Genomic DNA, 26,639 nt, shown 5'->3' with positions numbered 1-26,639 from the left:
AATACTGCCTGTAGTTTTGGTCACTGCAATATTCTTGTTCACCTATATGCTTTTGAAAAAAGGTGTGATAGAATTAGTATATGCCCAAAGAAAGATGGCAGGGATGGTTAGGCAAATGCAGAGGCCTCTGCTTGTAGAGGCAATAAAACAGACTAGAATTTTTCAGCTTGCAGTGAAAGTGATTGGGGATGGGGTTGTGATAAAGAGCCATAAAATCATAATTTGTATGGAAAAAGCAAATAGGAAGAAATTTTTCATTATTTCTTTAAATGGAAGAGCCTGAGGTTGCTTACAGATGTTTAGATAGCAGGCTTGAGGAAAGAGAAAAGTATACTTCTTCATACAGCTCATAATTAAATAATGGAACTCATCACCACAGGATGCTGTGGCGTTTGAGGATAAATGGGATTAGCCTACTTCAGTCCAGTGAGAAAGGGGCTAAGCATATTCATGGAAGATTGGTCTGATTGGGTTAATTATATGCAATGGTCCAGGTGTAATCTCTGGCTCACAGTTGATTACCAGAAGCTAGGAAGGGATCACTCTGCTCTTGCTCTATTTTATATACCTTTTGTCTAAGCTGCTTCAGCTAGTTTAGAGAAAGGATACTTGGCAATGTGAAACTTTGGCTGGGTGATCCTAGATGACTGTGAAATAAGAAAGAGAGTTTAGGTATACATTAGACTGAAACTACTTTGCACTTTCTTCTGCATTCAAAATTAGTAAATAAAAAACAAATTGGTACATATTAGTATGATGCATTTGAATGATGATGTTTATCAAGTAATCAAAGCATGCTGTCTTTTTCCTCTCCCCAATAGAATCTTTGATTGGTGAAACTTTTGTTGAAAGGATTATTGATAAACTTCAAGCAGCTCTTTCTAAAGCTAAGGATCTTTCTGAAGCTGGAAATACTGAACCATCAGTATCTTTCATCTGCGATGTAGCCTCAAGCTTTTTCAGCTCAGTTAAAGGGTGTTTACTGATGCCATCCTCAGAAGACTTGCTGCTTACCATCTTCCAATTGTGTGCTCAGAGGCAGGATGCTACGCACTTAACAGGTAATTGGGAAAAAGAACTTCAACCAAACTTTTTTGTAGTTGATGATTACATCTAAATTCTTCTTTTTGGTGAAACAGATTCACATATATAATAGAATACTGAGTTCACAGACACTCAGCACTTGCAACTGTAACTGACATGAAAATTTTTGCTTTAATTTACAATGCCAGTAGTTACTACTAAACATAAAGTCCTGTACATCTTTACAAGGATTTTAAACTTTTCTGATGTTAGTATCCCTGTGCTTCAGCTATCTTTGAGGCTGTGATATTCCACACTTTCTGGAGTGTTACGTAAATTATTTAAGGTCTATGAAGTACAAAGAATGAGCATTTTTTTTTTTGTTCATTCTGCAATGTGAGGTTCCTGTGAAAAAATGTGTGCGATCACTTTAATAAAGATACGTGTATTTATTCTGAAACCATTTATATTGGTCAAGTTGCTCTGACAAATTGTGACCTATTTCTCTCTCCCACCAGCGTCTCATTTTCAGACAGAGATCCTGATTTATATTCTTTGAATGCAGAATTTGAGAGTGATAAATTGGTATATGCATTTACTGATACAAAGGAGGAAATGTTGCAGTGTTGTCGTAGAAGTGAAGTAGGACAAGACTAACCTGAAAACCACTGCTGCTTTGCAAATGAGTATTGATGTTGTGAATGTTCAGTATTTCAGTATTTTAAGATCTGCGGTTTTGAAGACCATATGAACATATTGTAGTAGACAATGGGACCATCACTCTTATTCTCAAATAATGTATTACCTGTGTGTCAGAGTTAGTTTAAAATTGCTCTACAACAAGAAACCTGTATATTTGCCCTTGATAGTTACTGCGTGTAACCACATAGAAAAGAGAATTCTTTTCCTGCTCTAGGACCTTTAGACATGTGTTTGTTGCTGTATGCTGTGGGTTGTAATTTGAGTTTACCTGTTTGTGGTGGTTTTGCTTGTCTATTTGTTGTTTTGTTTTTTGTTTGCTTTTTTCCCCTACAATAGATTTACTTGTATGTAAATTAAAACACACTTGGATGTCTGGTGTAAATTCACTCGTGCGTCAACTTCGGACTATGCAGAAACAGAGTACCTTTTTGCATAAATCTGCACTGTGGGTCAAGAATCAAATTCAGTCTTCCTCTTTGGATGTTAAAAGGTAATTGAGATGTACGTGTCCATTTCATTATATGTTGTTCTCCAAAAGAAAGCACTAAGATTAGTGCTATACTATTCTTTATTTAATTGGCATCTGTGTTACTGAGAGTTTTTTCAGCCTGTCAGAGGTGAGAACTGTGGTGTAGAGCATAACTTAAAAATGTATATAGTATTGTATCAATGTAAAATAAAGCAGCTTGCTTTTAGTGGATAGTGTCAAACTTGTTTGCAGTTTTCTCCTTTTATCAGCCTTCAGGTTTTGATCACTGCAGTTAGTGATTTGTTGTCTAAGCTTATGGAAGCTGATGGGCAGTCTGGATATCTTGGAGCTTATGTTGAGCATGTCATGCCAAACAAAACTGAGTGGGGGAAATTGCACGAGTCTCTATCCACTGAGGTATGAAAATGATAATGGATTTGCATGCAGTAGTCAATCTTACCTCAAGTCTCTGTCCTTTAGGGTGATAAGCATTCTTTATTTTGACATGGCACTGCAGTTATGAATACACATATATCTGTGTACAGGTTCTTTTCAGCCTCTGTCCATGACAGAGTACAAAATCTGTATGTTTGTGGCCCCATCCAGTACTACTGGAAAAAAAAAAAAAATCTATGAAGTTACCCTTTTCTGCATGGAACACGGGCAACTTACTTTACAATTCAGGAATTTTGTCTGACAGAATATACATCATGAAGATGTTCTTATCTTTAAGTTAATTCTTCTGTAAGATTCATTTTGGGAAAGACACCAATACCTGCAGAGGAACGTGATACGCTGACTGTCAACAAAATGCTGACATACCTAGAGTGGAGAGTGGGGAAGGACATACATTTCCTGTCCTACCACCAATCTTCAGGAACCCTGGTATTTCTTGTAAAATATAGAGAGTTCTAAAGATATGTATTTATTTCTGAGGCAGCAATGCAGTTTCAAGTTACTGCTGTGCATTTAGGGTGGGTCATCCTCACTATTGTGCTTTTGATGTTAGTTTATATCTTTCATGGTTATTTTTTAATAATTCTGAATTTTTGAGGTTAAACATCATAGCTCTTCTGTGCATCATTGAAATGTCTATTATTTGTTCATACTCTTTTTATGCACATATTACAGTGGATGCACAAACCTCTTTTGGAAGGAAGGCTTAGTATGAATTGTGAACCTTTGGGATCATGTGTCAAGCTGTGTGGCACAACTAAACTTCCAAGCCATCTGTGTACTTCAGCCTTACTAAGTAAAATGGTGCTACTTGTATTGGAAAATGGTGTAGTCCATGGAAATGATGATGCTGAAAGAAAGAAAATTGACAATATAAGTAAGTTACAATGGTAAAACTTAAAGGAATTTGATTTTATAGTAGTTGTAAATTAACCTGAATTGATAATTAGAAATGAATAGTTAAAGTTTGGCATATAGGTATAAGAAATCATCTTTTTACCTTTTGTTGGGTTTTTTTTCTTTAGTTCTCCTTTAAAAGTATAAGTATGCACAAGTATAGCGTTTATATTTCTAGGACCTTTTGTGATTATATACATGCTGTCTCAACAGAACTTTGAATTTGGAGAAGTTTGAATTTACGATGAACTTCAAAGTTGTTCATTGCCAAAACACATGATGCCTTGGCATGAGTGGACAGTAGGAACTGTATCCATGCCATCAAATAAATACCCTGAGTGTTTAGCCATAATGGAAAGATACTTTGAGGCAGCAATTTTTCTTAATTCCACCAGGTGGAATCTTGTTTCTTTTTATTTATAGAATGCTCAAATTAGAGCCAGCATTGTCAAATGAACAGTTCTATCTTCAAAAGTCTCACCATGATAAGAAGTGTAATTGTTTAGTGTGGGTCTTTGTAAGCTAATGAAGAAACCACATGCTAACTGTTGGCATCAATTTTGTTTGGTTTTTTTCTGGACTTAAATCTTGCTTGCCTTGTCTGCAAGAACTACATATATTTAAAAAAAAAAAAACCAACAACAACAAAAAAAAAAAACCAGAGAGGAGTTAGAGTTCTTTTCGTGTTTGATTTGCTTTAAGATTTCCTGAACATCTAGAATAGATTATTGTAGCCTTTTCTTCGCTTGTATTTTATGACGCAATGGGAAATACCCAGTTCATGCTCTGAAGCACCTGAGATTACGTGTAAATGTCATCTTTTTAATGCCTTAAAAACATACTTAAAAAACCCAACAAAACCGTGACCTGAAACTTCTTGCTTATGCACTGAATACATTCAGCAGTTGTTTGTAAACAACCACCTTTGTTTAATTAGTTGCAGAGCTGTTGTACTCATTACAATGGATTGAAGAATTGGAGAATCCTCCTTATCTGCTTCTGGAGTACCTTCATATGTTAGAAGAAATGCACATCACATATGAGAAGTTCAGTACACTTAGTAATACAACTAGCCTTCAGCAAACGATATTTGACAGGTGTGTAAAAACAAGTAAAGCAACCCTTAACTCTGTCTTCATATTTTGCATTGTATAGAGTATTAAGTGCCACAATATTTCCTTATGTGCGTTGATTCAAATTTCATCCAAATGCTTTTGTTGTGAACTGTGCATCTGTATGTATTAACCAGGGTCTTTCTTCTTCTTTGAAGATCAGAGGAACGTGGAAGACTCTGGTCCTTAACCATGGCTAAAGTAATTCAGGTGGAAAACACTGTATCCTGTGAGATGAAACAACTTTTTAAGACAACAGAAGGGTACCTTAATACTGCTGCCTATACTCTTTTAGTTTGTTGCAAATGTTGATAAAGTTAAATGATACTGATTCTGATGAATGACAACTGAAGACTGAAAATTTGGTAATATATGTGATTGCTATGTAAAAGTGAGACTCGGTTTAGCGTGTGGGATTAGTTACATCATAGGATATTAGATTATTATGAACCAATTGACATTGTATTTACTAGTTAAATTTTTGGGTTTGTTTCATTCTTGGTGTTTTGCTTGTATGAATAGGTTTCTGCCATTAACAGAGGGCAGATTGCATACACTTCAGTGTCTATCACGTTTTTTAATTGAGGAAGAAAAGAAAGAACTTGTGTTCCACTGTGTGGCCAAACTTATGACATGCACACAGACAGAGCTTTCCAGCACTGATGGTGAGTATGTTCTTACCACAGTCCGCTTCATTAGAATTTAAGAACATTCTTTTGTAATTATGTTTGCTTTTAGATAAATGTGTTAACTATCATAATACCATTTTTCCTAGAAAGAAATGTCTTCTCAGTTTGCATATTTCTTCTAGGCTGTTTGGTGTAGTAGTTTTCTGCCTTATTAAGGAAGTACAAGCTATACTGCCTGGTACAAAATTAGAGCTAAAGGATTTAGGCTGATACTGTTAAAAGAATTTTTATATTGCTGTACTTCTTGTTTGGTCCATCTGATTTAAACACATCTGTAAATATCAACGTTTTCAGTTAATAATTTAGGCTTTACACAGCATGCAAAAATATTACTATTGTCAACTGGTAGTGTCGTGATTGTCTTTAGATGCTTTAGCAAGAACTCTTTCACAGTTTATGTATAATTTTTGAGTAGTTCTTCCAGTACATGGGATATAGTGTGCCGAGTCAGAACTGCTGTACATACACTTTCAGCAGCTTTTGAAAAATTACTTAGAGGTGATTGAGGTGTGTTATAATATTGCTTTGAATATCCTTTAGAAAACCTTTATATTTTCACAAACTTGTTGCTTTTCAAGAAAATTCTTTGGAAACGCTCACACACAGTCCTTCTACGTGTTTGAATTAGATGTCGTTTGAAAGAGAGAACTTTCTCATTTTTCTCAGTACTGCTTTTGTGCTTTCTTGCACATACTCTTATTGATCAGCCTATATGTAAGCTTTGAAGTTGATTTTGTATTTTTTAACAGGACTGTGCTTACTTAAATTGAAAAAACTATCTTTGGTGACTTTAAACTGTGGACATCTGTCTCTTGGCAGTGTCCTCAGGTTTTCAGATGAGTCCTTTAAATGGATGTCCTCAAAGTGTGAAAATTTTCAACGTTGGTGTCATGCAGCAGTTGAGAGGAATCTTGAATCTTTCTAGTGTGGTAGTTTCCCTGACTCTTACTCTTCAGCCTTAATTAAGCTTTCCGGGCTTTCTGAGTGAACTGGTGAACCAACCAAATGTGGCTGTGAAACTGCGAACGGAAAATGGGAAAAAGAATCTTCAGTCCTCCCCTGCTGTGGAGTGCTCTTTTTTGTAACGCTGGTCTGCATTTTCCTTTCTGCCGCTTCTCATTTTCCTAGGGATTCTGAGCAGACAATATATACCCAAATTTTCCCATTAAGTGTGACATAGGTTGTAGGCTTACTATTCAAGTTTTAATTTTTTTTTTTCAGATCGGGAAAGTGCTGGTAAAGTTCTTGTAAATCATTGCACTGCTGCTTAAGTGAAGTGCATTTGTTTGTTTTTGTTATGCATAAATGGTACTTTAATTAACTCAGTTCTTTGTCATCATGCTTGTAAGAAATATCCTTGTTCTCCAAGAAATCTAGATACATGCAGTTTTCCTTAAAAATGGAAAACAGTACTAATGCAACAGTAGTACTTCACTCCGAAATTAAAAATTAACACTCTTACAATAATATTGGAATTCACAACTCGCAGTTACATTTACTTAGTTATCTGTCCAAATTATTGCTTAGCATACTACATTTTTAGTAGCGCAAATAGATGTAAATCTTAGCAGGTATTTTTCCTTTTTGTTAATTGTATAAACCAGCAATTGATCTTACAGGAGTTTTTAGTTGGTTTGAGGGTTTTTTTGTTTTTGTTTGTTTTTAAGTTTGGGTTGGATATAGTATTTATGATTTACCAATAGCATCTCTGGATTAAGTGTTCAAAGATTAAAGCTTAGTTATTATCCAAACTATCTTATGATATTAATGTTAAGTTCAAATAAAACGATCCAGTCAGTTGACACACATTTAATGTTTGTTTTGTCTTGATAATTAAGACCTATTGAGTATGATATTTTTATTATGTTACAGGAGCATTTGGGTGTCTTTCCATTTTGAACTCCTGCTTGAATGATAGAAGTATTGATTGTGATCACCTACTACCTGGAATACTGAAAATCATAATATCTTGGAAAAACGATAACGAGGACAGCTTTCTTTTTAGCTGGTGGGTGCAACTTTGAGATAATTTGGCTTTTTTTTAATTTCTAAAACAAGAGTTTAAAAATACAGAGTGGTTATTAACTCAAACAAAATCAACAAATTCAATTTGTAAGTTACAACTGCTATCCACTGCTCTAATATTACATTGTTAAGCCTTTGTAGAACTGCATCCCTCAGTTTAATGTACCTGTGTTTAATTATCGAATAACTCATACTGAAGAAAATAACCCAGGTGGTTGAAGGCTGGGAAACTAGGAGCTTTTTTAATGCACCTAGATGACAGCTGTTTTCAAAAGCATTCAGAACTGACCAACTTTTGTAGGTGTTGCTGGATATTTAGTTCCAAATTCTGATTGCTTATTTAGGTAGCAGAAAGAAAACTTGGATACCAAACTTAGGTGTCGTTTTTTTAAAATTCTGGACCTGAAAATGTAACTTGGAAAGCTTCCAGCAAGGAGTGAAAATATACTGAGGTTCATTTGTCTTGAGTATAGAGAGAAAAATCCAGGCAACAAAGTCTCAAAATAATGTAAACTATTTGGACACTTGAGGGCTTGTATTTTATTTTTAAAATTAGTAACTCAAATGATTATTTTTTCTTGCATTGATTTAGTTAAAATTGCTAAATTTCATAGTTAATGTAAGTGTATTACTTGAGTGAATATGTAAATATTTAGCAATTTTAACTAAATCAATGCAAGTGTATTACTTGAGTGAATATGTAAACTGTACAATTTTAGGAATCTGTATAACATGCAAATGAGCAAGTAGCTCTAATAGACTATTTTGTACCTGTTGACTGACTTATTTAGACTTGGCAGCTAATGTAGCGTTCCACCTTTGAAAGACAGAGTATCAAAAGCACATAGGGCAGAGCCTGGTGCAAGATTAATTTCTCCTAAGAGGAGGAGTGAAGGCAAGAATATAAATACTCGTGTCTACAGCATGAATATATGTAAGCTTTATTTGTATTTTTATTGCAGCAATCTGAAAGAAAAAAGTGCTCAGTTGCTTGGTTTCAACATAGAGATGATCCGTTACCTTCCCTTGTTGCTGAAGTATTCCGCAGCTCCTTTGGCCGATAATGAATGGGACTTTATCATGTGCTCCATGCTGGCTTGGTTAGAGGTAATATGAAAGAGACTATTGCTAACCATTGCATTGCAGCTTTTAACAGGATCCCCCTGATGCCCTCTGAACCTACTGGACTAATACAGGGGAGGGGGGGTTAAAAAAATAGGCTATGAAATAACTAAATTTTTATAATCTTACTGGGCTGTCTGATCGACATTTCATCCTAAGTCTTTGAAAGCTGAATGTTAAAAGTTCACTCATCTGTTTACAAAGTGGGAAGTTGGGTATCAGGATGACACAGTAAAACACTGTAGAAGCTATGCCACATAGCAATTAAATTTGAACAAAGATGCATGAGGGTTGCCAAGAGGAATGGAAATCGGAGTGCTCCTAACGGTTCTTAAGAGTTTAGAACACAGTGGTCTGAACAGTTTTAACTTTGTTTCATCTAATGTGTGTGTTACCTTTCTAGTACTTTAGAGTAATGATCAATATTAATAGCTGGGTACTCCGCATTACAAAGATAACTTATTTTAAAAAGCATCTCAATCAAAATAGGGAACTAAGAAAATAAACTTTACCTACCGCATGAGTGCTAATGTTCCATCTCCAGTTTTGATGTACTTACCTTTTTAGATTATTCTCTGGATATGGCAGGCACATAGTTAGCTTAGCAAATACTTGACACAATGTTAGAAAGAACTGCACAAAATCCTTTTTTCATTGAACTTTGACGAGATCATGTGTGGCTTAAAAGTACAAGCAATACTGTATCTTCTGTTTCTTTTTCTATATGGAGATGAAATTATCTCCCCCTTGAAGTAATACGATGTTTAGTAATGGCATTGGTAATTGAAGAATAATTTTGGAATGTCTGCTGTAGGTCTCTATGTTGAAAAATAATATCCCTTTAAGACCAAAGTCTAACATGACATATAAAAATTAACTGAATGAAAAGCAGTATCTGCATTTCAATATCTAAATGATCACATGAAAAATCAAAATTATATTCTAGCACTGTTAGAAAACAGGTCAGAGTAAACAGCTAACTACTTCTTTATTAATCAAATAAAGGCAGAGAATCTTTCACCCTCTAGCTTTCTTTTTTTTTTAAATGATTATAGCACCCTCTGTCACTACACACTTATAAGGGGAGGCTGGAAACTTCCATGTGGCCTTTCTCGGTCTCAGGATTAATCTTCTTACCTATGCTGTATGTCCCTCAACTGTTTTTTTTTTTTTATTTAAACAGCAAACCTGTATGAAAACCTTGTTGCATAGATTAAGTGCTTGGGAAAATTTTTAATATTTAATGATATTCCTTTGTTGGGCAAAGTAGTAAGAATAAAATTAAAAAGAAGGAGTTATGTCGGGGGAGAGGAAATATTATCCTGATCGCCACTTCAATAATTTCCAGTTTACAACAGTGTATTGCCAGTTTCCTTCTGCAATTTGGAAATACAAGCATGATATTGGTATGGCTTTTATGTTTGGGAGAGAAAAGTGAGAGCACTTCACATGTCAATTTTGGCTCATTTGGCTGCGCAAATGCTCCAGATAAGCTACAGCTGCGTACATTTCTATTTGAATCCACTTGGTGGCAGTTTCTTTCTGTCATTATAAAGAAGGTCATATAAGGGAAGCAATCCAGGATTCTAAATGTTGATGAGACTTGGAAATAATTTTCAGCAAGTCTTACTAAAATGCAGTTTATATTTTTAGGCTTTTTTCTTTTTTCCCCCAAATTGTCTTAAAATGGTCTTTGCAACTGAGTCTTCCTTGAAATTACACTTTCCGGTATAGACAGGGAATGTGAAACAGGTATTTTAAAGCAAATTTATAGTTAAGAAATCTTCCTCTTTTTTTTCTTTTTTTTTCTCCTCCTAGACAACAAGTGAAAACCGTTCGCTTTATAATGTCCCGCTTGTGCAGATTTTTGCTTGTGTCAGTTGTGACTTAGCATCTGCCCTTAGCGCTTACTTTGAAGCTGCAGCTCCTGAAACTACTGAAAACCTTCCTGTGAACTTGATCAGTGAATGGAAAGAATTCTTTTCTGAAGGAATTCACAATTTGCTGTTACCGTTGTTGGTGAAAGTCACAGGCAAGTATATGGCAAGGAAGGTAATAGTGGTACCTGTCAGGCTATTCTGAAATAGAACTTGACGGGCCCTATTTTTGAATTTATAGGAATGTTATGTCCACATAGCTTATAAAACCTCACTTTTTTGAACGCTTATATGCTAATTGGTAAAGTAATTGCACTTAACATTGTGACTTTTAAGATTAGATGGATTCTGGTAAGCAGTCTGAGTTTCTAGTAATGCTTGTTTATGATAATCATCCATACATTCTGTATCACAGCTTGTCTTTCTTTACTTTAAATAGGAGAAACCAAAAATGCATCTGAAGGCTCCTTTCAGAACTCTGTGTTAACGTCTTTGGGTGAAGCTCTAACGTACATCTCGAAGGACCAGTTGTTAAACCATAAATTGCCAGCGAAGTTTGTTGCGGGCCAGAAAACAAATCTTCCAGATAAACTCCAGACTCTACTAAATACGTTATCTCCATTGTTGCTTTTCCGGGCTAGACCGGTACAGATTTCTGTCTACCGTATGTTGTATAAGTAAGAATCAACAAATTTCTCACTTCCCTCACCTCCCCCCGCCCCCTGTTTTTTAAAATGTGCTGTAGAACATGCACTTACAGATGGGTTTAGCAAAGTCATGTTCCATTATGGAGAAAATCCTTAACTGGGCAATTTTTGTTCTGTATCGGAGAACATTATATAGAGCTATGAATGCTAAATTTAATTGTAAAAGCAGACTAAATATATACTGAAAAATTTTACTGCCGTACGTGAAGATACAATTTTATTTTCTGTACCATACACAGATAGCAGTATCATAACTATGAAGTTATTTATCTTTAGCCCCTATTTTAACACTCAGAGAATCCTAAAATGTAAACTGAAATATTCCAGGTTTGATCTGGGTCTGACAGTATCATTAAATAGTATGACCTTTTTATTTTCACTAGTTTAGATAAGAAAATTAAGAAAGTGAATAAAAATGTGTAGTATTCATGTGAGCTTTTTGGCTATTTCTAATACCGAAAGAGAGAATACAGAATTTGAAAAATACTATGTGCATTTGACTGCTCAAAATGCAGATTGTGAGGCAGACGGCTTAAAGCATAAGAAGCTACCATTATCTTTCACTTATACCGAGGCATAAAGTTGCAATAGCTTTATTCTGAGATAAAGAAGTTTATTTTAACATGACTCAGGAAGTGTAAAAGGTCTGGAAAAGAACCGAGCAAAGCTACATGCTCGTTTGCTGTCATTCAGGAACCATCTTTGCAATGGTGACATGTCTCTTAAAGATTCTGTGTTGTTATTAAGGAGTAATTGCCATTATTTTATTGCTTATCATTAATGTTGGCATTGATAAGCAAAGAACTATGAATCACTTATATTAAAACAGTAAAAATTAAATCTGATTTCCTCTCTGTATTTCTATAGATTAATGCCTGAATTGCCTAAATTTGATGACGAAGATCTCAAATCTTACGGTGATGAAGAGGAGGAATCGGCATTGTGAGTATTTTTTCCTCATGTTTTTTTTACAACTGTTTTCCATATCTTTAAAATGTATTACAAGAGTTGAGATTTGCAGCAGAGTAGTCGTCTGTCAGGAGATGTTAAAAGGAAAAAAAATGACATGGCTATGACAATAGGGTCATAAATATTGAAAATACTCAATTTAATTGGTTAATTCTGCCTTTGTGCTAAAGCTGGAAATAATATTTGCAGTTGTTTTCTAGATACAGTTACTAGAGTAAGTGCAACATATGTGGTCTATATTGTAAAATCTTGACAGATTTTTACTGGACTGCTGTATTCAGAATGTGTCCAGCTGCACAAGTAACTGCAGTTTCTTGAACCTCCAAAATTGACCTGGGTGTTTTATACAGTGTGAATCCAATAAAGTCAACAGTTTGAAGAGGGAATACAGTAACTGATATTAAAAAAAAAAAAAAAAAGTTGTGTGTTTTTTTTACCTCAGCCCAATGGTTAATACCTTTTTTTACTATGGAGCTTTTCAAAAGCAAAAAGCTTTTTAATCCAATGCCAAAGCCCAAACCCAACACATTCAGTGACTAGGAGATCCAGTGTTCAGTTGCTCCTTTGTTGATATTACTTGACAAAGCAAGCAAGCAAGCAAGCAAACCAGCTGTCCATGATGTAGCTTAAATCAGCTCAGCCATAGACCACTTTCAGATTAAGTGACCAGCATTCAGTTTATATTCTTCTTGCAAGAGGTAAAAACACCAGCTGTCCATTTCAGGAAAAAAAAAAAAAAAATCTTAAAATCTAGCACTAACGTGTGAATCTGAAAGTAAATTTTCCTGTAATAAAAGGCCCCTTTTATGTTCTACGTACCTGGCTTTACTAACGGGTTTCTAGGAAAACTGTAAGTATAAATTCAGTTAATGCTCTGCTCAAGATTTGAGTTTACTACGCCAGGTAACGTTTTTTCCATAGGTCACCTCCAGCGGCTCTCATGTCTGTCCTGGCCACTCAAGAACTCTTGCTAGAAAACATCCTGGAATGCATTCCAGTTGGAGAATTTGCGGTTATTCAGCCCCTGAGCGATGAGTTCTGCCTTGTCCTAGGATACCTTCTCACTTGGAAGTTAACGTTAGCTTTCTTCAAAGCAGCTTCTTCTCAGGTATATGTTCAGAGTCTTTTCCTTTTAACTGAAATTCTTAACGTGCTTATGTGGTTTGAATCTTGACGTTTCATCCAGCCTTTTTACTCTTTTAATTATGTATCTTCCTACCTCTTGTTTTTGTGGAATTCTGAAAGCATCAATAGACTTAGATTTCTGCACTGCAGTAGTTAAGGATGGTAATATTAGAGTCATAAAGAATTAAGATTCATTAATAGATGATTCTTTGTGGCATTTTCAAACAAGCTTGCTACATTTTATGATCTTCTAACCATTCAAAGTGGTGCAGAGAAATAAATCGCTCTTCTAAACACTTGTTCAGAATCACAGTCTTCCTTTTTCTCCCTACAGGAACATATTTGTATTTTTTACAGAGTAAGCTGTGTTTGTTAAGTCTCATCTGTATTTTGTGTGTTTTTTTGTTGGTTTTTTTTTTAACACTGTCAGCTGCGAGTTCTCTACTCACAATACCTTAGAAGAACTAAAAGCTTGAATAAACTGCTTTATCACTTGTTCAGGCTTATGCCTGAAAACCCTGTCTTTTCTGGGCCAACTTCAGAAGTTCCAAATAAGGACACAAAAACCTTCTTTACTGAAGAGCTTCATTTAGATGTCAAAGGTTAGTAAAAATTGTATTTGTGCATTTGAGAGAGTTTTGATATTGCTGAAGTTCAAATATGCTTTTCTGCTTAAAAATACATATTTAGAAAATCTTACCTATAAAATAGGTACACACACACACACACACACACACAAATACATACATATGTTTAAAAATCTTTGGCTAACACTCCCCATTTGAAGCTTAATCAAAGTTGAAATGTTTATCAGAAAAATCAAGAAAAAAAACACAACAGGAAATGCTTAGATTATTCACTTAGGGCAGAAATAATACGTTGCTACTATCTGAATCCTGAATGTATGCAAAGATTCCAAAATACTAAAAATGTGTGATCTTTTCTGAGACTTCTCTGTTGCTTCTAGATTTTTTTTCCTGCTAAATAGAATTTCTTTTTTTAATTCTATTTTAATACATAAACACAAACAAATTAAAATATATTTTAATATATATTTTTTGAAATGTTTGAGACATTAAATTGTGTGCTGTTTTTGTCACGCTATTCAGAAGACCCTGTTAATCAACCATGATGAGAGAAGATACACTGTCTTTTTTTAGCTGAGAAACATGAAAAAAGAGAATTAGTTTTGAAAGCTACTTCATTGAAATTGTTATTTTATGTACCTGTATAGATGGAAGCAAAGATACTGAGTTTTCATTTCTTAATTTTTGCTTGAACAGCACTGCATGTTGCAGAACAATTTATCTGGATGACAGTAAGAAAGAATTACTAACATGACATCCCAAGAGAAAGATTTCCCTTATCTCTTTGTGCACTTCCATAGGACACTGCAAACCTCAGACGTGCCCCAAACATCTTATTGCTTGTTCACTCCGAAGTGAGCATTTTCTCGTTTCTACAGTACAAAATTATTCTTGATTTCTGGTAGTCCACCTAGAGTTCATCTCGAAATCAGAAGATGAATTCCCAGTTGTGAAGCGTTAGTCTAAGAAACAAAGAAACCAGACTGATGGAGAAAGGCAGAGTCAAACAAGCACTTAGAGTAGCAAATACAGAAGGAGCGTGTACATGAAATGCCGGTTGCCACAGTTATGTTGGTATTAAAATTTTTGTATGTGGTGTGGAGTAACCAACATTTGTGACTAACGTGTTAGAGTATTTCAACATCTTTTCTTTTCCTCCCAGGGACAGGAGTCCTGTCATCCCAGATTCCGCACTTGGCCTGCTCTGTGTACCGTATAACACTGAAAGACTTGCCAGCCATGGTCAGGCTTTGGTGGAATAGCTGTGAGAAACGCGTCTTCAATGTTGTAGATAAATTTACAAGCAAATATGTCAGCAGCGTGCTTTCTTCACAGGAAATATCTTCTGTTCAGACTAGCACACAGTTATTTAATGGCATGACGGTTAGTAAGGCTTTTTGTCCTTTTTTTGATTTACTTTAGTTTTTTGCAAACATTTAAGAAATGTCACTTCTCAGAACCAGACTGTATTACCGTGTTTTATATGATTGCATTTTTGTTGTTCTAAATGACTGATGGAAACATAATTTAGCTTGGTATCGATATATTAAGTTGATGTTTATTAACATTCTGTTTGGAAAAAAATAGAAAAGAATGGGTTTTATGATGTTGGAGAAGTTGAGGAGGTAAGTGGAAGATACTGCTATCAGTATACTTCTTTTTGGTTTATTAAAAATGTAATCAATCGGTAGATTGAAAAATGGCTGGTAATTTCTTTTTGGTTTGCCAAGATGAGAGTGGATTTTTATTTTCTTTGAGAAAACTGTTTTCCTGGTCTAAGAAAATTATTTAATGTGTGTAGTGAAGTGTTTATGGTTTATATATGTATATAAAAAAGACTAGAGATGGTGTGTATCTCTCTGTGGAGTTTTTTAATGTGCATTTTTTTCACAGGTAAAAGCTAGGTCTGCGGCACGGGAAGTCATTGCTACCTATTCAGTTGATGATATATTTATTGAACTAATAATACAGCTTCCATCAAATTACCCACTGGGATCCATAACAGTTGAGAGCGGAAAGAGAGTCGGTGTGGCTGTACAGCAATGGCGCAATTGGATGCTACAGTTAAGCACGTATCTTACACATCAGGTGAGTTTAGAGAAAGCCCATAGTTTTGAAAACTTAAGAGTCCTGGTAATAGAAAAATATTCCTAGTAATGTAATATTATTTAGACCTGTATAATGGATCTCATCAGTAGATCTCAAAGGACTTCATAGAATTGGTTACTCTTGCCATCTGCTTTTCTCCAGATGCTGAAACAGAGAGGTAGAATTACCTGCCTAGTAAGTCCTGTTAAATCCACGGCCAAAGTTGAAAATTTATCTCTCTTAAGACATGGGCCAGCGTTTGCCGCCTGTGGCAATGTCATCTCAACTATAACAGAAAAAAAAAACCCCGAACCAAAAAAAACAGCACACTATATTCTCGGAAAGATTGGTGGTTGCTGAAGTTGCATCATCTGTGGTTAGAACAAAACAAAACAGTTTTAAAATCCCCCTTTAAGTGCTCCTAAGTGCATTCTTTTCATTGTGATGGATGCGTGCATTTCTATAGATTGGACTATCGTCTGTATTTCATGTGTTGGCTTGATAAATTATTCACTGCATATATTGCATAAAATTTCAGATTATAAAGACTTCAAGCTTTGTTTCCTTCGTGTGCTTATGAATAACAGTAAGAATATTCTGAAGAAATTCTACAGTATTAACAGCTCTTTTCCCTCTGTTAGAATGGAAGTATTATGGAAGGCTTATCTTTGTGGAAAAATAATGTGGATAAACGTTTTGAGGGCGTTGAAGATTGCATGATCTGTTTTTCAGTCATTCATGGTTCCAACTATTCTCTTCCCAAAAAAGCTTGCAGAACATGCAAGAAAAAGTTTCATTCAGCTTGCTTGGTAAGTACCTAGACTAAATTTTTTTAAATAGGCAAAATATCCATTCATAGTTTGAACTAGGAACTTCTATTGTAATACCATCAGTTCTCTATTATGCCGTTGGAGTACCTGGGATTGATTGAACTCCATAAATTATTTGTACGGATTTTGTACTAAGCTGTAAGGGCATGTAATGAGAGAGGGGTTGCTACACTTCACAGATAACAACTATCCGTTTTGTGTTCACTAAGACATAAGCCATTACATCTACGTAGGGTGTAGCAACAGCATCGTCTCGTTATCAGCTCAGATACGGAAATAGAAAAGGTTAAATTTAAATTTATGCAGCACGTTCTTTAGTAAACTATGCTGATCTGGATAATTAACATTTAACTATATCCAGGTCATCATAGGCATTGGTTCTGTGGTTGCAGAGTATACTGGAACAGGTTGGCATCTGTATGGCCATACAACGGAGGAATTATTGCTGCTTTAAAAACGCTATCTTTTTATTCTAAAATGAGACTGGATGAGAATTCCTTTGTGTTTTTTTTATTAGAATAAAACTTGAGTATTGTGTGTGTGTGTGTGTGTGTGTGTGTGTAATGTGTGTATGCATATGTGTGTGTATACATACACAAGTAGAAAGGGGTTTTTTACTGTTTCCTGTTGGTTTTTTTTATGTACAGTTAGTGTTTTGATAGTTATATTCATTGGCAAATAATGGTTATTATTGGTGATAAACCAGTGTTCCTGAAATTCAGCTTGCATTCCTATATTAAATAGTTCTATTTCTCTTTCAGTACAAATGGTTCACATCCAGCAACAAATCCACCTGTCCACTCTGTCGAGAGACATTTTTCTGAACTAAAACGGTCTGTCTTCTTTCTGTGAGCTAAGTAATAAATGACAGGGAGACAATAAACTGTATGTTGAAAGAAGCTAGCTTGGAATAATGTCAGTTACTTTAAATTCTTGACTAGTGGGATATGACACATATTTACCTCTGGACTGTTTTTTGTAAGTTTGAAGATTCTTCTTTGATATAAAGAAATATAATAATAATTTATTTTAATTTGTATATTTTTAAGGTATTGAGATATGTTAAAAATTCAGAAATAATGCAGAGTTATGTCTGAAAAGTGGTGTTTAAGCCACAGCATAGTTGATTAAAACCTCTTACTTTAGGTATATTCTAACATGGTGTTATGCACTTAACCCAGATCATGCCTCTTAATGTAACAGGTAAATTTAACATAGGTGGTATAAAGACTTGATTTTTTTATTATAGTGCATTCTTTTTTCCCCATAAGAGGAACTATTATGAATGTTGTTGCTGTTAGACATTAAGGCATGGAACTAGAGTGATAACCTTCTGTTAAAGCATAAAATTTAAACATAGCGTGCTCTAAATTAACATGTTTATAAACTGAGCTTTCACCGTTAACAGTTCCGTTTTCCCAAAAAACCTCAGTCATCCAGCACCCTAAAAACATGAAAACTCGGAAGCCCAAATAAGTGGAGAGAGTACAGTCATTCCTGCATGACAATGAAAAACACTACCTACTTAGTGACGATTGGCTTTTAAGGAGGAGGCATACACACTGATCAATTCTTGTTTTCATTATTTCAGTTACTGTCTTCATTAGCTGGCAAATTAACTATCACTGTATGTACACTGTACTTCCACTGTCCCATCATAATGACTCTAAGTGAACATGACAGATGTATCAGAATTTAATATTGTCTTCAACTATACAGTTTTTCATGCTTTTTTTTTTAACAGCAGTAGCATACCAATATATTCTAACTTGGATGGGATTTGTGGTGGGTTTCTTTGAACAGTCAATAAAAAGGGAGGAATAAATGACTTCTGTCAATCTCTGTAGTCTCTGGATTGCTGTCTCTTCCTCTGTGTAATACTTTCAGAAATTAATAGTATAAATTTTCAGATGCCAAGTTTATAGCGTACTCAATTGGCTGTACCTCAACAGCTGGTTTGGTTTTTTTTTTTAGATTCTGTATGTTTTCTCAAAGTTGGTCCCTTTTGAGGTGACAGCTCTAGAAATTATTTTTAGCTGTTGATAACTTAAGTCTATATTTTTAACAGGTAACACCGGGCTTCCAGAAGAGAGATTTCCTGACATTTTTTGAGAGAGAGTGGAAAGGATTTAAAACTGGTATTGAAAAGGTCTAATTGAAAACACAGATTAAGGAGCAAGCTGTATTGTTTTCCTAATCACTGATACTAAACCTCTAGGATTGTCTCCGTTGCATCACTTTGTTTCAGACAAGACTGGTTATTCTAAATGACTTATTTGCAAGTTCAATAACTGATCTGAAGGCTAGTTGTGGTTAACCAGGTATTGCTTGAAAAGAGACATCTTAAACTCTTCTAGCAGACCCTAACTTGCAAATTGTCTGCTACAAACAGCCTTGTGGAGAGCTTTTGTCTTGGTTCTGTTAGAACAAAGAAGCGCAAGCGCTTGCGAAGCAGCAGTATGTCTTTTCACACTGGTGCTTGCTGACAGAGCAGTGCCTAGGGGCCTGGGGGAGCAGAATTTTTGCTTTCTTCTTGGTACTGCAAAGAAAGTGTATCTACCATGCGGCTTATTCTCATGTGCGCTGAATGCAGCAGCACGCCTCCAAAACTCTCCAGAAACAGTGTTGCGTTCTTTGGTCTTCTAGGAGAAGGGAATAGGTGTGCCCTAGCAAATGCTAAGTGGACGTGCAGACCTCTGTGTAGACATAGCAAGTTTCAAAATTAAAAAAAAAAATAAAAGTTACCTGGCCTGTCCCTAGTTCCCAGTCTTCACCAGGATGATGGTAGCAGAATAGGAATCGGTTCTTGCAGAACTCGCCTGTGTTCTTACTTGGATTGCATTTTGACAAGTGCTTCTGCTAAAGTTGCAGCAGACAGCAATACAGTGTGGCCAGGAGAATTGACTCATGATGTAGTGAAGTGGACACACATTTTCTTGTCCAAATATCCAGTTGTTGGACAGTCCAATGCAATCGTTTTTTGTTGAAAGCATGTTATGTTTTATTACACTTTCTGTTCTGATTCTCATTATTCTGTCCTTTATAATTTAAAACTGCATACGCTGTTGAGCACTGTGATCTTCCGTGCCAGGTGACTGCCCTTCTTTATCTTTGGTTACCTCTTCTAAAACTAATTCTTTAGTTACAATTAAAAGCTAGACAGATTAACTAAAACTTCCTTTTGTTAAACTTGCAGTTTGATTCTTTTACATGTTTTGACTACACCTTAAAATTGTCTTTTGATGTTGTAACTCAGCAACCTAACTTTGTTAGCGAAAGCGGTTAACAACGTAAAACTCCCAGAGCGGTCTAAGGATGACAGCATTTTGGTTCATTCAAACAGCCCTACGGCTGTAATTATAACCTCAAAAACCATGACTACATAAAAGCAAAATCACTAAGCATAAAACCTCCTCTCCTTACGTTTTTTTGTAAGGGAAAACTGAACCAAAAAGAAGCGTGGCTTTGCAAAGGGTCTGCCATCAACTCAAAAAGGTTCTAGAAGTAGGAGGCAGTCGAATTGAAATACGACTTCTCAGAACTGGCTAGTTGGTAGGCTGCAAGGACAAAACTTTGCTTAAATTCTTCAATGGAAAACTGTGGAAACACGTTATTTCATAGATGGCCACAAAGTTTCCTCTCAGTTTCTCAAAACATTCCTTAGACAAGTTATTCAGAAGGTAAGAATCAACAAAGTCTCGAGTCTAGCCTCACTTTGGTCAATGAAACACGTTTTTTTACGCTCAGTACTTTCAAGTACTAGAATTTCTTGTATATAGCATAAATGTCACGTAACATCCTTAACATGACTGAGTCTTCCCTCTAAACCCTCCTACTGCGTGTTTGCGTTCCTATTCATGTTTATCTATATAAAAACAAAGTGACAGAAAAGTTACTGAAGGGGGATGGATTAGCTGTGTTTGAATTGTTGAACTGAATTGCAGTGTTGCTCTTCAGTAGCCTTCGAAGCTGGGGAATGGTGACTCTTGGGAGGTAAAACAATCAATCACCACTGCACACTTCCTGCTATCCAATCCTTTTTGTGTTTTCTTCAGGATGGTATAAGGAACAACTTTTATGCCAGCCCACCGTACGTTGACTTTTGACCTGTATCAGTTAAAAGCAGCTTCTCACATTCCATTGTGGTAAAATACCTCAAGTGGTCTAGCTAGGCTTGCAGTCACGTGTTTCTGAAAATGGTACCTACCCTTCTTATGTGTTATTCTGCCTGTCCAAAAACTCCTTTTTTCAATCTCCTAGAGAAGTTTTTTGGGTGGTCAGATCGAAACATGGAAGAACTCTTAATATTTGTACAAGTTGGGTAAGTACAGAGTCCGTAAGTTTAGTTCTGAAGTCTTACATGGAATAGTCTTTTTAGTGCCTCAGCATCCTACAAAAAAACCCTTGGGCCTTAGTCCCCTAATGGTTTATCGTTAACATCACTTTAAGTTTCTGTTGACACAAACCCTTAAAAGTCAGTTTCTTTGAAAATATTCTCTCAGACAGGGCTAGCGGTGCTGTGTGTGAGCAAAACATCTTCTTCACAGGCCTGTGCCCACTGCACAGCACGCGTCTCTAACGCCACTGGGACAATGCAGTATTGGAACCTTCTGTGGGCACCGGGAGAGGGAGGAAGCTGCAGAGGAAAGCTCTTCATCAGGGTCTGGTAGTCAGGAAATAGCTTCCTATTTTGGACAGTGACTTTGAGAAAGGACTTTTGTTCCACTTCTCTACTTACAGTCGTTGTTTTCAGCTACCTAGCCTTTTTAATAGCATATGTTTTTTTTTTCCCCCCCTTAATACCTTTTCATGGATGAGAACTCTTCATCTAATCTACATCTCCGTAGTAGTACCCTCCCTGTAAAATGGCATAAAAGGGAGCAAAATCACTACAATATTTTGCCCAGAAGACTTCAGGAGAGTAATAGCTTGCCTTTGTCGCAGCTCTTGAGATACAGTTACTGCATCTTTCTGTTCAGAAGTATGCTGTTTCCTTACCACAGAAACAAACTCCGCAAGAGTGCCTGATACTACGTCAAAATGTGTAACACTGATTCCAAATATTCACTTAAACCCAGCATAGGTATAGACTGGCTATTGAAACAGGAAGAATTATATCAAGTACATTGTTTTAATAAGCCACAATGACAAATATACAAATACTTATTCATAGAGGAAAAAGTCTTTAGTGCTTAAGTGCAAATGCAACAAGGTAGGGTATTTCACAGTTCCCTCACATCTGTGCTGTGGAGAGCCAGAGGACAACCGTACCTCTGACAACAGATAATAGCTGGTTAACGTCCAGAATAAAAATAGTCTTGATCAGTTTCACTGCAGTAATCGGGAAATGAGGATGCACCTTAAGAGGGTGAAAATCTTGGCTTAAAAATTGATTTGACAACTTCAGTGCTCTGCGTTCAACTTTCTGCATGCCTAGTAAGAGCAGTTATCAAGACTTCCTAAATTTGAGGATAGTAAGCATCTCTTGTCCCGCTTGCCTGGAAAGTACTCTTGTGCCTTCTAAGCCACATTTCTTCATTGTTTCCAGGATTTCATCTGTAATTGAAAGTGCAGTGTTACAACAGAGTTTATCTAGAAATCGGCTATAAGAGGCAGTGCTAAAGTATCCACTGAACGTAAGCTGTAAAGCAAAGATGATAAACTGTGTCCTCTTACTCTTTTAGACAGTAATTTTTATGCAAAGTAGCCTTCTACCAAGAACAAATAAAGTTAACGATTTACTAACAGAAGTTCTGTATTTTGGTATTATTAATAGCAATGAACAATTCAATTATGAAGCTAGTTTGTAGGAGAAACTGAAATTTGTAGCACCTTCTCCCAAAAGCTGCCTAATCCATCAGGTGTGAAAGCATAATCTTTCTTCTTGAAACTACTTGATAACGTATAGCCATTAAGCATTAGATCGGAAGGAGCAAGTTTGAATCTTTCCTCTACACATGTCAGAATGAAAGACCTCACATTTCCAACTAAAGGCTTTTGCCTTTTAAGTTCACAGTGCCATCCTCTTTCATGAAAAAGGGTTGGCCTGACTTTGTTACTTAGTTCAGAAGATTTACAGTTCACCTTTCAGACTTGGAACCGAAGTCTTGCAGAGCTGCTGGGTTCAGGACCTATGTATTGCCATGTTCCAAACTAGCCTAGAGAGTTCTTAGTTTTGGTAAATTTGCTTATATTTTTGGTCTAGCTCACTATACACTGGATGCACAAGGCATGAATTCAGAAAAAGGATTCCAAGAGGCATCAGGTTATGTAGAAGTCCCTCTCGGGTGTGTGTCTAAACACCCACACAAACTTGAAAGATGAGAAGCACAGGAGTCCAGAGAGATGCCATGGTTCATATGAAGCATGCAGATACGCTCTAGCTGTCTGCAGCATTTCTAAAAATGACCTAGAACACCTATATGAATTTCAGTACATGCTGTCGATCTTCCATTAGTTGCTATCGCCTCATGTTAGATTCAACTGATGTTATGTACTACTTTTTCTTGTTTACTGAAGTCTGGTAACCTGCAGAACATTGCTATGATCAACATTTGGATTGATTAACCAGTGTTAAATCTGGTTTGGCACATGTAAGTGTCCAAGGAAAGTGATCACCTGGATTATTTTCTTTAATTGTGACCAAGTAGAATAATCCTCCTGGCGAAAGTAGTTCTGGTACTAATGGAAAAACTCTATCCATTACTTCTCTGCCCTTTTTGCCACCAGCCCAGGATGCCTCTATTCCGTGGCTTTCCACCTGGGAAGAATGGAAATAAAAATTGTCTTAATACAGAATGATAGAAGTGTACTTTTAAGAAAAACATCACCATAATCTCTACCTTTAGGTGTCTGCCATTAGAAATCTGACAACTTTGATTCAGCAGATTAGTTTATGCAGCAAAATTACTTCAAAACTACTTCCTACACGATGTACATACTACTTTTGTTTCAAGTTCTATTCTTAAACTGAATTAAAAGAGTTGTTTTGTCACGTGTTTTGTATGTATTTTCCTGTAGTGTTTTATAAGCTTGTTTGCCAAATGCAAGGTGGCCAGTAAAACCTTTAAGTGTTCCTGGGTCCAATTCTGAGAGTCGGGAGTCTGGGGAAGCAGAGGATATTTATTTTGCAGGGAACAAACACGTTTTCCATTGAAAGTCTTCTATAAGAACACCTTAGCATGCCTAACAGAAGTCTTACGTGGTTTATACTTGATGGAGAAACTAGGTATTGAGAAGCAGCAGCTGGCAATCCTTATTCCCATGTAGTCTTTAAAAGCAGCTCTAGTAAATCATTTTCACTAAAACAGTGCTGTTACAAGTGCTGTTACAACAGTGCTGGTCCTACAACATCCTTTTCTATTTCAGAAAAACCCTGCAGTTTTCATACCGGAGCTTATTTGGTTTGCCATCTCTCCTCTGACAGTAGAAATACCGTTTTTATTGTGTATTTCAAATTTTTCCTACCTCTTCAGAAGGTGTTACCACGTACGGTGGATTAAATAGCAGTAGATCAACCTTCCCATTTAATCTTGGAGACAGTCCTTTGACCTATAGATGAAGTTGATGATTCTTTTGGGGTTTTTTTGGAAACATAAAGAATGCAAACATTTTGTGAAAATACAGTTATATAGTGCTGGATATTCCACGCATTTCAGCCTGACTCAGGAACACTAAACTTTACTTTCTATATGCAAGAGAAGCATCAAGCAGAAGTACCCGTGCATAGCAGAACAATTTCAGTAGTCTTAAGACTACGTTATGTTTGGGATGTAGAAGAGCAAGAGACACATACGCGGACACAAAGGTAGTACTTTATTCTTGCTGAGTTCAGAATTTAAGTTAGCTATAAAAGAATTTTGAAGTTATCATCGGTTACCCAAAATGACCAATCTGTGACAACTGCAGTTCAGTTCTCAAGTATGAGCAGTTGTTCATTTTAGATCACGTTTATTGTTGCCTGTCTTCATCATCTTTTATCAACATATATATTCAGGATATTTTAAATAAATGCCTTGCTAAAGAGATGAGAAACTTAAGCTTTTTTCCATATCAAATTTTGTAAGAAGCAAAAGGTAACGGCATACACTGTTTTTAATTAAATCAGAAAGAGTTGAGAACCAAGAACTGCACAGCATTAGAGGAAGGGCTATGATAATGTGAGGTCACTGCAGAGTTCCTTGTGCAGCATTTTCCAAACTATATCTACATAATTTATTTTTAAAATTAATTCAATTAATTTTTAAAGCTTAAATTTGAATTTTAGAGCTTGAGTAGTTTGTTTTTCCCTTCTTTCAGAAACACTTTGGCATTTTGTTGTTTTCTTTTTTTCATCCGTGCTTATTAAGAGAAAGTTTGTTCCAGACTTTATGGTTACTTTTCAGTATCTGTAATAAGTATTAAAAAATTGCAAAAGATATGAAGAAGATATTCTTGAAACATCTATCTTACCAAGTCAGTAATGACTGGCTGAAGGTGAACGTTGTTAAGCAGAGCTGTCTCCAGTGTACAGTAAGCTGCCATCGGGTTGATATCTGTACATCTAAAAGCAAAATATTACAAAGTGTAAGTTACTGGCTGCTGTAGCTGGAAGTTTAAACCTGTGAACCACATGCTAATTTATGTCCTCTCGGTGAAAATATCCTTCCCAGCATCCTTTACTTTGCAAGTAAATAGCAAAAAGTAGCCAGTAAAATACACACAAGGTATCAGCAGCTAAACCACTCAATGCTACACTGGAAGTTCTAATGACTGTCTGAAAGCTGAAGTATAGGATTTGCTTTTCAATGCTAGCTCTGCATAAATATATATGCATACAAGTCTCTAATAAAATTCAGGTACCGCCAACACCCAGGTAACTAATGTTATGTCATCAGACCTCAGTAAGACTAGTCAGTGGCTAAAATTTAGGATTCAACCCAGCAAACACAAGAGTAAGCTTAGCAATTTGTCCAAGAAGTAGGAAAATGGAATTTAATCGCATGACTACTTAATTGTTACAGAACCTGAAGTAAATAGCTTAGGCTCTCTTTGCTTTGATTTCCCTATCTGCAGAATTGAGCTAGTATTTCTTCGTGAAAAGAATAGTTTTTAAAATGTGAAAGTGAAAAGTATATAGGCGAGGGCTAAGTATTCTTTATTATTGGATGCAATAGTTTAAGTAAGTGCTGTTATACTTACATGTACAGTGCGCTGGATCCAATAATGGAAGAAGCTAGAAATGTTGAAACCACGCCAGATCCAGATCCTATTTCAAGGCAGATCTCAACGCTAAAGAGAGAAACTCTGGATGACTTTTATTTGTAACATGTGAGAGCACCTGCAGAGTTAGTTAAGACAGCGTTACGAAACCTGCTGCCAAAGTGCCTTTCAGCCCAAACAGGCTAAAATACTTGCTGATCATACGGCCCTCAAAGCCCACATTATGTCATCTCTTCCGTAACAGCTGCCGGGTCTACTTGTGCCCATACAGACAATTCCCGGTTATCACAAGCCACTTTGGGAAACACGTGTGTTTCCCCTGCGCCCAACATTAAAGTTTCCATTAGCTACACGATCTCAACAGTACAGGCTACTTTTCTACTGCATTTATCACATGTTTATTGCAGCAAGATTGAACTCCAAGAGAAGTTGTGGAAGATCGCCATGAAGCCACACAACGAAAGCAGGACTGAAATGCAGAATACCTCAGGAGGGCTTCAGCTAGCTCTTGACAAACAGCAGTGGCGGGCAATTTCAAAATAATCACGCGTAAGATTAACTCCCTGGGCGATTTCTACAGCGTTTACAAGTACGTTGACAGCTGTGGCGATGACAGCCACTGACGCTGGACAGTGGCCCAAGCAGCTCTGCAGCTCCTCCTGTAGCTTCTTCAGGGCTGAGAGGCGGACGTTTTACCGCGTTCAAATGCGTGCTGCTGCCAACAAAGTAAGTACCAGCCGCTCCTCCAACTACCCTCCAA

General features: G+C 36.2%; 2 protein-coding genes across 3 annotated transcripts in view; one reads left to right on the top strand and one right to left on the bottom strand.

Annotated features, from left to right (window-relative positions):
• Positions 1-19,394, top strand: part of LTN1 (listerin E3 ubiquitin protein ligase 1) — a 30,917-nt gene extending 11,523 nt beyond the window's left edge. The window contains exons 12-30 of one of the 2 annotated variants that reach the window (XM_009327801.1): positions 822-1,061; positions 2,062-2,215; positions 2,464-2,611; positions 3,326-3,527; positions 4,485-4,644; positions 4,818-4,922; positions 5,182-5,324; positions 7,221-7,356; positions 8,336-8,480; positions 10,314-10,527; positions 10,812-11,049; positions 11,947-12,021; positions 12,970-13,156; positions 13,604-13,775; positions 14,923-15,143; positions 15,654-15,848; positions 16,490-16,657; positions 17,440-17,511; positions 18,747-19,394. In XM_009327801.1, coding sequence (XP_009326076.1) covers positions 822-1,061; positions 2,062-2,215; positions 2,464-2,611; positions 3,326-3,527; positions 4,485-4,644; positions 4,818-4,922; positions 5,182-5,324; positions 7,221-7,356; positions 8,336-8,480; positions 10,314-10,527; positions 10,812-11,049; positions 11,947-12,021; positions 12,970-13,156; positions 13,604-13,775; positions 14,923-15,143; positions 15,654-15,848; positions 16,490-16,657; positions 17,440-17,502 — 2,966 coding nt within the window. In that variant the 3' untranslated portion in view covers positions 17,503-17,511; positions 18,747-19,394. Of the gene's footprint in view, positions 1-821; positions 1,062-2,061; positions 2,216-2,463; positions 2,612-3,325; positions 3,528-4,484; positions 4,645-4,817; positions 4,923-5,181; positions 5,325-7,220; positions 7,357-8,335; positions 8,481-10,313; positions 10,528-10,811; positions 11,050-11,946; positions 12,022-12,969; positions 13,157-13,603; positions 13,776-14,922; positions 15,144-15,653; positions 15,849-16,489; positions 16,658-17,439; positions 18,517-18,746 lie in introns of those variants that run through there. The other variant, XM_009327800.1, reaches the window with a different exon arrangement.
• Positions 19,395-21,798: 2,404 nt separating this feature from the next.
• N6AMT1 (N-6 adenine-specific DNA methyltransferase 1 (putative)) overlaps positions 21,799-26,639 on the bottom strand; it is a 5,679-nt gene continuing 838 nt past the window's right edge. Inside the window, exons 2-7 of the mRNA XM_009327899.1 lie at positions 26,365-26,453; positions 25,859-25,948; positions 25,130-25,220; positions 24,146-24,229; positions 23,297-23,438; positions 21,799-22,234 (exon numbers count right to left, since the gene is read on the bottom strand). Of these exons, the coding sequence (XP_009326174.1) occupies positions 22,128-22,234; positions 23,297-23,438; positions 24,146-24,229; positions 25,130-25,220; positions 25,859-25,948; positions 26,365-26,453 (603 nt within the window). The 3' untranslated portion in view covers positions 21,799-22,127. The remainder of the gene's footprint in view (positions 22,235-23,296; positions 23,439-24,145; positions 24,230-25,129; positions 25,221-25,858; positions 25,949-26,364; positions 26,454-26,639) is intronic.

Source organism: Pygoscelis adeliae, unplaced genomic scaffold (assembly GCF_000699105.1).
Source record: "Pygoscelis adeliae isolate BGI_AS28 unplaced genomic scaffold, ASM69910v1 Scaffold14, whole genome shotgun sequence".
NCBI lineage: Eukaryota > Metazoa > Chordata > Aves > Sphenisciformes > Spheniscidae > Pygoscelis > Pygoscelis adeliae.
Note: the sequence above shows the minus strand (reverse complement) of the source record. Positions and strands in the feature narration are given on the sequence as shown.